This window comes from Balaenoptera musculus, chromosome 1 (assembly GCF_009873245.2).
Source record: "Balaenoptera musculus isolate JJ_BM4_2016_0621 chromosome 1, mBalMus1.pri.v3, whole genome shotgun sequence".
Taxonomy (NCBI): Eukaryota; Metazoa; Chordata; class Mammalia; order Artiodactyla; family Balaenopteridae; genus Balaenoptera; species Balaenoptera musculus.
Genome location: NC_045785.1, coordinates 112,864,423 through 112,877,186, shown reverse-complemented (window position 1 = coordinate 112,877,186; position 12,764 = coordinate 112,864,423). Strand labels below are relative to the sequence as shown.

The window sequence follows — 12,764 nt, the reverse complement described above, 5'->3', positions numbered from 1 at the left end:
AGCGAGGCAGGGCTGGGGCCTGAGTGGGGGGAGGGGAGGTGGGGCTCGCGGGCTGTTGCCTTGGTAACGGGAACAGAGGCGCCCCTCTGCTTCATCCGGGTCACGGCCTGTCCGCCGGTACCCCCAGTGTTCCCAGTCTGGCCCCCGGCCCCTGGCCTGTCCTTTGGTCTACTCCTGCCCTTGGTGTCCCTTTCCTCTTTCCTGATTTCTTCAACCTCACTGACCACTGTTTTAGACTCTCCCTCCAGTTCCCAGCGGACGCTTCCAGACTCGAAGCTTTCCTAGGAATGAGGGAAAAACGGAGGCGCAAGCACAAGTCATGGGGCCCCCCCCACCCTAATAAAGAGCACTTGCTCTATCCGAGCAGCAAACTTCATGCCATGCGGCCATCCCCTGGGCGCTACAGCGAGCTAGTTTCGGCCACTCCCTTGGAATTCTCTCATGCCAGCTGTGGAATAATGCCCACTGTCTGGCACTGCCCCGCCAAGGGTTCCTGCCTTCCCCAACTGTGGCTTCCAGAAAACAGTAGCGTTCGGTAGCAGCCCCCAACAGCGAGATGCCGGGAGAGACGGAGGCACCTGGGGGAGAGCACCATTAGGGAGAGGCAGGAGGCAAGGAGGCCTCCAGGACTCTTCCCCAGTGCCCCTGGTTCCCGGAGCTGGGTATGCCTCCAGGGTGATTGGCAGCTCTTTGTTTCAGCCCCCCCCTCACCGCCTGCCGGCCCCCCCTTCAACTCCCCCTTCCAGTCCCTCCGCCCCCCCGCTCCTGCTCTCCGCCTAGCCTTTTCCCCTCCCAGCCGCCTGCCTGCCAGGGGTAGTGAGCCGGCTGAGCGGCATGGAGACGCAGGAACTTCGGGGGGCCCTGGCTCTTCTCCTCCTTTGCACTTTCACATCTGCCAGTCAGGACCTGCAGGGTAAGCCTGTACCAATCTTCTTAGCCCCCTCTCTGCCTCCTCCCCATTTGCCCCCAGCCTAATAGCAGGGAGCATGTGGGCAAAAGGAGAGGGGAGAGTCCTGACACTGAATCAGAGAGAAGAGTTGATGAAATTATGGCCCTGTGGGGAGGAGTTGACACCAGAAGGTGGTGGATGAGTGGGAGCTGGCCAGGGTCAGCATGAGGCCAGGGCAGAGGACTCAGGAGCTGGATGCTAGCTAGGGCTGCCTGGCTGGGTTGGTGTCTGAGCATCCCCAGGCACCCCAGGGTTTGGGAGAGCAGCTCAAAGGTGGCTTCTTTCACCCCTGGGCTCCTGGCTGCCTAAGAACGGGATGGGGGGGTGGGGACCAAGAGGTCTGGGCCCTCCTGGAGGTCTGGTGGTAGGATGGGCCTGTGGCTGTGGGAGAGGTAGCTGGAGCAGATGACACAGGCACAGATTCTTTGCTGGCTGGAAGGGAAACCACAGATTGGCCAGGACGCAGGAGGCAGAGGAGCTGGGTCCTACGTTCCTGTAGGAGAGAGCCAGACAGTAGGAGGGTCGGAGCCTTCAGTGAGCAGCTGTTTTCATCCAGAGCGAGCGTGCTGAACCCCCAGGATGGGAGGAGGGGCACTAGGGTGTGGAATGAGCCAAACCCAGCCGGGTAAAGAGAATCTGTCTTCCTATTTCTGTGCTGTGGGCACCAGGTGCTACTCCTGCCTGGGATCAGCACAGTGACTCCTTTGCGCCACCTGGTGGGAGCATCTCAAGTTTGCGGGGTGCTGTTTCTGTATTTCGAAGTGAGCCTCAGGCCTGCTGGTTCCCAGAGTGGCAGTAAGGAAGGCACAATGCCTTGTCCTCTGATGGCGACAAGGGCTGAATTTCGAGGAGGTGACTAACACTATCGGGTGGTGATGAAGGATGCCCCACCCCCGAAGGCTCAGAGGAGAGAGCAGGCCTTAGCATTTGACAGGGGTCTGACCTTGATCATCCCTGCGTGACCAGTGATTGACCTGCTGACTGTGGGCGAGTCCCGGCAGATGGTAGCTGTGGTGGAGAAGATCCGGACAGCCCTGCTCACTGCTGGGGACATCTATCTCTTGTCCACCTTCCGCCTGCCCCCCAAGCAGGGTGGTGTCCTCTTCGGCCTCTACTCTCGCCAAGACAACACACGATGGCTGGAGGCCTCTGTTGTGGGCAAGATCAACAAAGGTGACTGGTGGGCATCTCCTTTCCTGCCGTGGTGATCCCTTTGAGCACTCTTCCTCATCCCCACTCTCAGATCCCTCTTAATTCTCCTTGGGCTCCAGTGGGGACCGTGGACCCATCAGGCTGTGTCCCGGCACCAGGGGCACCTGGCACTTAGGAGGTGCCTCAGGAGGCCAGGCACCCAAACAATAGGGTGAGGCATCTGTAGGAATGGGAGTTGTATGTGGGAATGCCTGGGGGGAGGGGAGGCATGTCCCTGTGCCCCAGAAGTGGTATCGCTGTGTCCCAGGGATCTGAACTGTCTCAGATCACTGGGACGGTTCAGTGGGTATGGAACCAGCTGCCACCCTAGCAGGGGAGAGAGTGATCTGATGACACTGAAGACTAAGAAAGTCCTAGTCTTTGAATCAATTTGGAAAATATTTTTCGTGTACCTATTATGTACAAGGTGTTGAGAGATACATAGCTGGATAAGGAGTGATAGCCCTAGAGATGTGGTATTCAGAAGAATTGATCCATCCTGTCTCTCAGCTGGGAGACGGGATGGGGGACAGTGCACATACTGACCTCCCCTTCTGGGCAGTGCTGGTGCGGTACCAGCGGGAGGATGGCAAAGTCCATGCAGTGAACCTACAGCAAGCAGGCCTGGCTGACGGGCGCACACACACGGCTCTCCTGCGACTCCGAGGTCCGTCCAGACCCAGCCCTGCCCTGCAGCTCTATGTGGACTGCAAACTGGGCGACCAGCATGCTGGCCTTCCGGCCCTGGCCCCCATTCCTCCAGCGGAAGTCAGTGGACTGGAGATTAGGACGGGACAGAAGGCTTATTTGAGGATGCAGGTGAGCAGGAAAGGAGGACCCCCTGAGTGTCTGTGAAACAGTTTGCACCGGTGGGAGGAAGAATTGGTAGGTCCTCCCACCCCACTCTGTTTCTTTCCCCCAGGGCTTCGTGGAATCTATGAAAATGATTCTGGGCGGGTCCATGGCCCGGGTCGGAGCCCTGAGTGAGTGTCCGTTCCAGGGGGATGAGTCTATCCACAGTGCAGGTAACACAGACTTCTGCTAGCTGACATCCTGGACCCCGGGTCCTGTGATCTTTGGTCCCTCCCATCCTCTTGACCTCCCTCCCCCTTAACAGCAGTTCTTTCGGCTCACCTATTTCTGGGGCTTCTGACTCTGTGACCCCAAATCTCCTTCACCTCTGACTCTATGATCTCCAAATAATACCATCCCAGCAGGAGGTGTGGGTCAAAAAAATCTCCATTAAGGTCATCCCACCTACCAGGGTGGCCAGAAAAATAAAATGATCCAAAAAAAGAATATAACTCTGAAGAACTCTGAGTGGGGGTGAGGAAGTTAGCTGCTTGGTCTTTCTTGGTTGACTGAGCTAAGGGTCTTGGGTCTTTTTTAGCTTCCACTGGCATCTGTCACCTACCAGCCATTTCCCTAAGCATTGCCCATCTGCCTGGTCTCTCTAACAGGGATGCTCAGAGGCTCTTACCTAAATAAAATGTCCACGTCTCCCAGATATTTCAAAGAGCTCTTGTGGTGGAAGCTTGGGAGGGAGGAAATAGAATGTACTGGGGCCCTGGCCCTGCTTTGGGTCACCTCTCACTTGGATCCCTTCTGCCACTACCATGCCTAGGAACAGGAGAATTTGGGTTTCGACTATCTGTGAGGCAGCTCCCTTAGAGGGACCCTCATCCAGTGGAAGGAGCAGGTGCTGCTTGCGCATCACCACTGCCCTCCTACCATTCGACACCACATCTTTATTCCAAGACTCCAGCCCTTTGTTCCTGTTCCCTCCTTCCTCCTCCTCACCAGCCAGGCCCCTCCTCACATCTCCACCCTCTGTGTTTTCTTGTCCTCTCTAGTGACCAACGCACTCCACTCCATCCTAGGTGAGTAGGCCACGCTGAGGTGAAAGGGCATGAGGATGGGGAGGAGGAGCAGCTGCCTGAAACTAAGTCCTTTTCAGCCAGGAATGGGGTGGGGTTTAAAGATGAGTGGGCAGCAGTGGCAGCACCTGGCTTATTACCCAGAGAGGGGCCGGGGCTGGTGCCCCAGTTCTGAGCCTCTCTGCACCCTGGACCCTGACAGGGGAGCAGACCAAGGCGCTGGTCACCCAACTCACCCTCTTCAACCAGATCCTGGTAGAGCTGCGGGATGACATCCGAGACCAGGTTTAGTGGGCTGGTGAAGGGTGGCGCTGATTCTGGGGTGGGGTGGCAGATGCCAAGAGCTGACTCCGCCCCATCCTTCTGTCTACCAGGTGAAAGAAATGTCCCTGATCCGAAACACCATCATGGAGTGTCAGGTGTGCGGTGAGTAGGAGAGTAGGGCTCCAGGTGGCACCAGTGTGCTCCCCACCCCAGGGCTTTGGCCTCCACTTCTGGTGAATTAAATGGTGACTTCTAGGTAACTCTGACTGTGCCCGCCCCCCTGCCCAGGCTTCCATGAACAGCGTTCCCACTGCAGCCCCAACCCCTGCTTCCGAGGCGTGGACTGCATGGAAGTGTACGAGTACCCCGGCTACCGCTGTGGGCCCTGCCCCCCTGGCCTACAGGGCAATGGCACCCACTGCACAGACATCAATGAGGTGGGTGAGGGCCCTTTCTGGAAGGGCACAGAAAGCTGGGGTGAGGGAGTTAGGAGAGGCCCAAGAAGGTGGGGTGAATGTTGGTCAGAAGCAGAGGAACCTGGGGTTTAGAAGAGGCTGGAGATCAGAAAAGACATATGAGAAACGAGGGAGACAGGTCTGGGACAAAGACTGCAGGGCCATGCAGGGAAGGAGCTGGGAGAGTGGCAGGGGCATTTTGAGAGGGCTGGCTAGGAGGGAACCCACAGGAGGCTGGGGGTGGGATCAGAGCATAAATGAGGTTGAGGAGGGGAGGCCTGCAAACAGGGAGACCAGGAGCAGTGGTCCTGGGATCACAGGCAGGGGCCTGACCTCTTCTCCTCTGGTCCCCAGTGTGCTCACGCGGACCCTTGTTTCCCGGGCTCCAGCTGTGTCAACACCATGCCTGGCTTCCACTGCGAAGCCTGTCCCCGAGGCTACAAAGGCACACGGGTGTCTGGTGTGGGCATCGACTATGCCCGGGCTAGCAAACAGGTCAGGTTGGGTAGAGTCCGTGGACAAAAGATCTTGGCTTTGCAGGGGCGGAGGGCTTCTGGGTTGGATGCGGAGCCCTTGGGATAAATGGGATGAGGCTCCTGGCTCATCTGCCAGCTTTGCATTGGGTTTGGGTCTGGGCTTCATGTCCATGTTCAAAGATAAGGCCACACCAGTGCTCTCTCCTGTACCTGAGGAGACCCACCGTAGGTCTGGTTCTACCCAAAGTCTGCCCCTTCAGGTCTGCAACGATATTGATGAATGCAATGATGGTAACAATGGTGGCTGCGACCCAAACTCCATCTGCACCAATACTGTGGTGAGCTGAACACCTGAGTGTCTGGGTGGTGGGAATGTGCAACCCCCTCTTCAGATTTCCTGCTTCCCCTCCTCCTTCCCTAGGACATTACATGTGGTAGGTGTTCAACACGGACCCGGTTTGGAATTCCGATCCTGCCTCTTACTAGCCATGGCCTTTAGCAAGTTATTTACCTTTTCTGAGCCTCAGCATCCTCGCTTGAGAAATGGGGCTATTACCCTCCTTGAAAGGTTGTCAGGAGAACCTAAAGGAGATAAGTAATGGACCTGGCCTGTTAGCTGTGAGGGTCCCTCCTACACCCATCAGGGGATGGGGATGTTGCTGGTCGTGGTGGGCTGACCCTCCTTCCTGAGACACTGCCTCCCTACTCTTAGGGCTCTTTCAAGTGTGGTCCCTGTCGCTTGGGCTTCTTGGGCAACCAGAGCCAGGGCTGCTTCCCAGCCCGGACCTGCCACAGCCCGACCCACAGCCCCTGCCATGTCCATGCGCACTGTCTCTTTGAACGCAATGGTGCAGTGTCCTGCTCGGTGAGCTAGGCCTGGGGCTTGGAAGAAAAGGGGGGGGGGTGTCTGGGGAAAGGGGTAGGGCTGGTGACCATGTTTAGGGACTGGTATGGGGGCTTGCATGGGAAAGGGAGGTGGGCCCGGGCCCAGAAACTGGTTGGTGAAAAGAGAGCCTGGAGAGGGTGGGGTGTGGGGAGCCAGCCCAGACCACTAACTCCCACCCTTTGTGTTGCCCCAGTGTAATGTGGGCTGGGCTGGGAACGGGAACGTGTGTGGGCCCGACACGGACATCGATGGCTACCCGGACCAGGCGCTGCCCTGCATGGACAACAACAAACACTGCAAGCAGGTGCAGGGGGCAGGCGGGCGAGTGAGCAGGATGGGGCACCCCAGGCTGAGATAGGACAGAACTCATCCATTTCCTCCCCCTGAACTTTAGGACAACTGCCTTCTGACACCCAACTCTGGGCAGGAAGATGCTGATAACGACGGTGTGGGGGACCAGTGTGATGATGATGCTGACGGGGACGGGATCAAGAATGTTGAGGTGGCTCCTGACCTTTCCAGCTTCTCTGTGACGCTGTTGCCTTGTGCCATAACCCTGTCCTCCATTGGCCACTGGCAGCTCCTGAGGAGGGGCCCTAATACTCCACGTTAGGGAGCCATAAGCCTGGTGCCCACGATGAGGTGGACTACAGGGAAGTTGGGTGGGTGGGATGGAGCCAAGCAGGTGGGCCATCACAGGAGTGGTGATTGGAGACAAGGGTACAGGGATGAGGAAGGTGGCCAGTGGTTCAAGGGAGGCCTGACTCTTTCCCTCCCACCCCAGGACAACTGCCGGCTGTTTCCCAACAAGGACCAGCAAAACTCAGATACAGATTCATTTGGTGATGCCTGTGACAACTGCCCCAACGTTCCCAACAATGACCAGAAAGACACAGATGGCAATGGGGAAGGGGATGCCTGTGACAACGACGTGGATGGGGATGGTGCAGGCCTGGGGCTGAGGGGGTGGCTGGGAGACCTAAGAATTTGGATATGGTGGGAATGAAGCGGGGAGGCTGAGAATTCGGGAAGGGCAATGCTTGGGGGAAGTCAGCCTGGGTGAGAGATTACCTGTGGCAGATGTTAGTGGGAACGTGAGGGAGGGGGTGGGGTTAGGCAGGGAGTGGGCAAGAGGATAAGACAAGCTACAGGCAGATTTCCTGACCAGCTGTCCTCTGGATGGGAGATAGAGCTCAGGGCTTTCACCAACCTAGAAGACAGAGTGATACGTTCTAGTGATAACCTTGTGTTACCTGCATATCTTCTAGGCATCCCCAATGGATTGGACAATTGCCCTAAAGTCCCCAACCCCCTGCAGACAGACAGGGATGAGGACGGGGTGGGAGATGCTTGCGACAGCTGCCCTGAAATGAGCAATCCCACCCAGGTACAGGGGAATGGAGAGGGCAGGGAAGGGGTGGGATGACTGGTGGATGAAGCCCAGCCCTTTGGATGGGAAGTGGTCAGGTCACCCTCTTTAGAGTTATCAAGAGGAGATGGTGAGAACAGGTCCCTCTCTCTCAGACAGATGCAGACAGCGACCTGGTGGGGGATGTCTGTGACACCAATGAAGACAGGTAGGGTTTTGGCCAAGAGATGGAAGGTTAGGGGATACTTTACTTTCCTCTAGTATGTTTTCAATTCCCTCTAGGGTAACTTTAACTCTCCACTACTATCGAGTAGCAGGTCATTCCCATAGTCTACCTTCCATTCTTACTGCTGGACCTTCACCTCATCTGGCTGACTGCAAGGGGTCTGGCTGAATGGAGGGTAAACCCCAGAGAGACTCCTAAGCAGAAGAGTGGGGAAGGATGTGGCACTTTTAAAAGCCTTTATTAGGTGCCTCTTTTTTGGACAGTGATGGCGATGGACATCAGGACACTAAGGACAATTGCCCGCAGCTGCCCAACAGCTCCCAGCTGGACTCAGACAATGATGGACTTGGAGATGAGTGTGATGGGGATGATGACAATGATGGTGTCCCAGATTACGTGCCTCCTGGTCCTGATAACTGTCGCCTGGTACCTAATCCCAATCAGAAGGACTCAGATGGTAAGGCTGGAGTCCCCAGAGGATTGGGCTGGCATGGGCTTTGCTCAGGGAGAAGTGGCAGGCCTTGCTGGGGAGTGAGGGAAGGCAGGGTGGTGGAGAGAGGTCAACATCTCAAGGCCCGAGAGGTGGTAGTGTTGGCTACTGGCAGTGGCCAGGGCCTTCCTGAGCACCTGGCTTCACCCTGCCCAGGCAATGGCGTTGGTGATGTGTGTGAGGATGATTTTGACAATGATGCAGTGGTTGACCCCCTGGATGTGTGCCCTGAAAGTGCAGAGGTAACCCTCACGGATTTTCGGGCCTATCAGACCGTCGTCCTGGATCCTGAGGGTGACGCTCAGATTGACCCAAACTGGGTCGTGCTCAACCAGGTACTAGGGCAGTGGGCTGGGCGGGTGCTGTCAGGCCAGACTAGCAAGCAGGGCCTAAGGAGGGCAGCACACCTGGACCAGGGCTTTTGTCTTTACTGCATACCACCAGGGCATGGAAATCGTTCAGACCATGAACAGTGACCCCGGCCTGGCAGTTGGTATGTAAGGGACACCCAATTCAACAATTTCAATGACTTCCAAATGGAGGGGCCCTACAGGCAGAGGATGGAGCCACACATTTAGCAGGCATCCCTTCCCATCCCCACCCCACAATGGGCATCAGTAGCTTTGCTGCCCCTGACTCTGATCCCACCCACCCACCTGCCCCCAGGATATACAGCCTTCAATGGTGTGGACTTTGAAGGCACCTTCCATGTGAACACAGTGACTGATGATGACTACGCAGGCTTTCTCTTCAGCTATCAGGACAGCGGCCGCTTCTATGTGGTCATGTGGAAGCAAACGGAGCAGACCTACTGGCAGGCCACACCTTTCCGGGCTGTTGCCCAGCCCGGGCTACAGCTCAAGGTCCCGCAGCTGCCCAGATTCCCCAATCCAGGGCCCTTTCCCAAAGGCTCCCCCACCAACCCTGGGGCCTCCCCAACTGCCTGAGTAGGGGGAACCCTCTTACCCAGACATATGGCCTGGAGGTTGGCTCCCTAGGGCTCCAGAATATTCTCCTGACTCCCTTTTCCACTTGCACTTACCAACCTGCTGTCTTCCCTTGGTCGGGTCCTGTGGTTGACCCACTGTTTTTGCCGATGCCCCCTAGGCAGTGACATCAGTGTCTGGCCCAGGCGAGCACCTCAGGAATGCCCTGTGGCATACAGGTCACACCCCTGATCAGGTACGGCTGCTGTGGACTGACCCACGAAATGTGGGCTGGCGTGACAAGACTTCCTACCGCTGGCAGCTGCTGCACCGGCCTCAAGTTGGCTACATTCGGTGAGGGGAGGGGCTGAGCCCTCCCAAGGGACCCCAGGCCCAGCCTTTCCTTCACCTCTAGCTGGGACTCCCCAGTGACCTCCCCTCTACTCAGTGTCTTGGTGCCATTGGGCCCGGACTGGGACCACTTCTCTCTACCTCCCCTCTCACCACAGACTCGCTGTCCTGGCCCTGCTTTCTTCCTAACACCAGGCAGCTTGGGCTCTGGTGCTGGTGCTGCCGAGGACCTATAAGCAATGTTGGGCAAGTCCTTCTTTTTCTGTGCCCCATTTTCCCCTCTGTAAAATGAGGGTGCGTCTGGGAGCCTCCAAACCCCAGGCCAGTCTGTGGAGAGGCACATCACATCCAGCCCCATCACTGGTACAGCCCAGAACCTGCCTCATCAAAGTGTCTGACCTGGAAGGGATCATCATTTACAGAAGAGCTAACGGAAACCCAGACTCCACACCTCTTAGTAGCGAGGCTGAGGCTTCTCAGTTCAGCACTCTGTCCACAACTTTGCATTTCCTATTTGGTGGGGATGACAGGGAAGGGAGGGGCAATGGCCAAGAGCCCAGAGTGCAGGGACTTGGGTTGGTTCTCCTTTAAGGTGCCTGGGGCTGCGGGGCGCCAGGACAGTGGATGGGGGGGTGGACTAGAGCCTGGGAAGCGGGTGACTTCACCCCCCAGCCCATTGTACTCATCGTCATGGCAACTCAATCCTCGCTTGGAATGCGGCTGGTGCTTTGAGATGCAAAGGGGGCTGGACAAAGAGCCAGGGGCCCCAGGCCTGAGAAAAGCACCCCCCTTCCCTCCCCTTTCCTTCCTCCCTTTTCCCCACCTCCCTTCTCTCTCAGGCCTGGTGAGCCCAAGGGGGGTTGGGGATGAACAGGGCCAGGTCATGGTGGCACAGTGCCCACTGGCACCCTAGCACCAATGGACACCCCTATCCTGGACAGGGTGAAGCTTTATGAGGGTTCCCAGCTAGTGGCCGATTCTGGGGTGATCATTGACACATCCATGCGAGGGGGGCGTCTTGGTGTATTCTGCTTCTCCCAAGAAAACATCATTTGGTCCAATCTCCAGTATCGATGCAATGGTGAGGCTCCAGACGGAGATCAGCCTGACCTCTCCTGCCCTCATGGGAGTCACTTCTTCTGACCTTAATCATATCTCCTTTCTCAGACACAGTGCCCGAGGACTTTGAGCCATTCCGGAGGCAGCTGCTCCAGGAAAGAGTGTGAAGAGGTGGCCACCGGCTTCAGAATCCTGATTTTAGACCCTCAGGCCTTGGGGTCCATCCTGGAGACCCTGGGGTCTAATTTACAGCCCCTCAGCCAAACACAGAACCTCCTCTGGCACCCATCAGTTCAGCCCCAGAGGGGTGGTGACCCCACTGTTCAGGACATGAGAAGTTTTCGAGGGGCATTTCTCAGGCACTAACGCCAGGAAAGACAACAGCACGTTGCCATAAAGTTCCAATTGTTTTCTAAGCCAGTGCAATTACTTATTTTAGGGATTTTGCCGGGATAGTGTGGGGAGCAGGAAAAAACCTGAGGCGGGGAGAGGACTAGTAGAATGGAAGTTAGAGATCTAGAGGAAGTTTGGCTGAGTTTGGGGCACGGTGAGGAAGGTGCTGGACGGGGGTTAGGTGAAGGACGGAGGTTAGGTGAAGGATGGGGTGGTGGTCGGAGGATGGCTAAAGTCCTCCCAGCCCCACTTACTCACGGTGGCAGCGGCGACACTCCAGTCTATCTTAGAGCAGCCGGGATCGAGAGCCAGGAGGGCTGGGGCTGCCCCGCTCGGGGTGAGGGGGAGGCCGGGGGGCCGAGGGGGCCGGAGGCCGGGACGAGTGCAATATTGGCGGGGGAAAGAACAACACTGCACCGCGTCCCGTCCCTCCCGCCCGCCCGGGGCCCGGAATCCCGCTCTCCACCGCTTGAAGCCGGACCAGCCCGAGAACCCGGGATGCGCTGGGGAGTTGGGTTCACCTTGGAGGCCAGAGAGACTTGGCGCCCGGAAAAGGGTGAAGAGGGTGGTAAGGGGGAGGGAGAAAGGGAGAAAGGGAGACCGCGATATCCTGGAAGGCCGCTTTCAGACGCCGGGGCGTTGCGCGCGCTTGCTCTTTAAATACTCAGACTGCGCGGCGCGGAGCCGTCGCCATGGTGACGCGTGTCCCAGCAACCGAACTGAATGGCTATTGCCTGGCAACGCCAGGGCTTGAAGTTTTGGGGCCGCCCACCTAAATACTCGCCCTTTCTCTAGCCGGCGAGTTGGGGGTGCTTCCCCGCCTCCCGGCCGCGCCCGGGCGCGATGACGTAAACGCCCTCCGGCCCCGAGCCCGCACCCGGGTCCGGCTGCCGCACAATGCCGCGCCAAGCCGGCGGAGTCGCGCGCGTCTGGGAGCTGTGGTCCTTTTCCTTTTCCCCGGCTTCCCTGCAATCCCGCCGCACCGAAGTGTTCTTAAAATTCATTTCTCAATCTGTATTCTTTGGGGCTAAGAATTGTTTCCTAATGCGGACGTAATTGCTTCTGTCGGTCTAGACCGCAACCCAGGACCTCCGGATGGGACTCGATAAGCTCCACGTGCGCCGTTGTGGCCTCAAATACTCCTTGGTCCCACATGTTTCTGCCCTTCAGAATATCACTTGGTCTTCCCAAATCATGCGCGCTCACAAACGGTTTTGCACCACCCCCATCACCTTGTGCCCACCGGCCCCAAATACCACTTTGCTCCGCAAAGGATAGTTCCGTGCCCCTAAATACCATTCTGTCGCCCCACCTATTCTCTGCCTCCTAAATACATAACTAATCTGTCCCATTCTCCCTCCCACATTCCACTGCCCTCGCCAAATACCTCGGTGCCCCTTCCGCGTTAACTCAGGACCCCACCCACTTAGCGCCATTTCCTCCAGACACCGCCCCCACGTGCCTGAGTCCCCTCCTAAAGCTCCCAGCCCCTCCGTCGATGGTACAGTATGTTCCTCCCCTTCTCTGTCCAAGCCACTGCTTCTTCCGGCCCGGGCCTGCCCTCCCCAGCCTCTCTCTGCCCCCACTTAGGCAGCGCCACCCAACCTCCTCTCCCGGGACGAGGCAGCCCCTCAGCCCGCTCGGGCAGGCCCGGTGAGGCTCCCGGTGACCGCTAGAGGGCAGGAGAGCCCGGCCAGCGAGCCGCCGCTACAAGGTGGAGGACTGGGAAAGCAAAGACCCTAGGGTTCGGCCGAACCCAGATTTCATATTTCTTTAAGTGGAAATTTCTTCCCCCGCCCCCTTCTAGGGAGAAAGTCAAAGAAGGAACTCAGGCTGCTGGAAAGGCCGGCAG

At 57.6% G+C, this 12,764-nt stretch overlaps 1 protein-coding gene across 3 annotated transcripts; it reads left to right on the top strand.

Moving 5' to 3' along the window:
* Positions 1-48: 48 nt before the first annotated feature.
* THBS3 (thrombospondin 3) lies at positions 49-10,935 on the top strand. 3 transcript variants are annotated; one of them, XM_036830451.1, is made up of 23 exons: positions 50-913; positions 1,916-2,122; positions 2,703-2,959; positions 3,063-3,165; positions 3,994-4,020; positions 4,220-4,302; positions 4,392-4,443; positions 4,570-4,718; positions 5,091-5,231; positions 5,473-5,550; positions 5,925-6,077; positions 6,292-6,402; positions 6,493-6,600; positions 6,883-7,042; positions 7,367-7,485; positions 7,623-7,675; positions 7,957-8,150; positions 8,340-8,518; positions 8,628-8,676; positions 8,850-9,046; positions 9,291-9,463; positions 10,402-10,541; positions 10,628-10,935. In XM_036830451.1, the coding sequence occupies exons 1-23, from the start codon at positions 835-837 to the stop codon at positions 10,684-10,686; spliced, it is 2,871 nt and encodes a 956-aa protein (XP_036686346.1). In that variant the 5' UTR covers positions 50-834; the 3' UTR covers positions 10,687-10,935. The 3 variants fall into 3 exon arrangements, with proteins under 3 accessions (XP_036686354.1, XP_036686346.1, XP_036686363.1); XM_036830459.1 differs by lacking the exons at positions 10,402-10,541; positions 10,628-10,935 and adding an exon at positions 9,619-10,370 and having other exon boundaries at positions 49-913; XM_036830468.1 differs by lacking the exon at positions 10,402-10,541 and having other exon boundaries at positions 10,628-10,933.
* Positions 10,936-12,764: the final 1,829 nt, after the last annotated feature.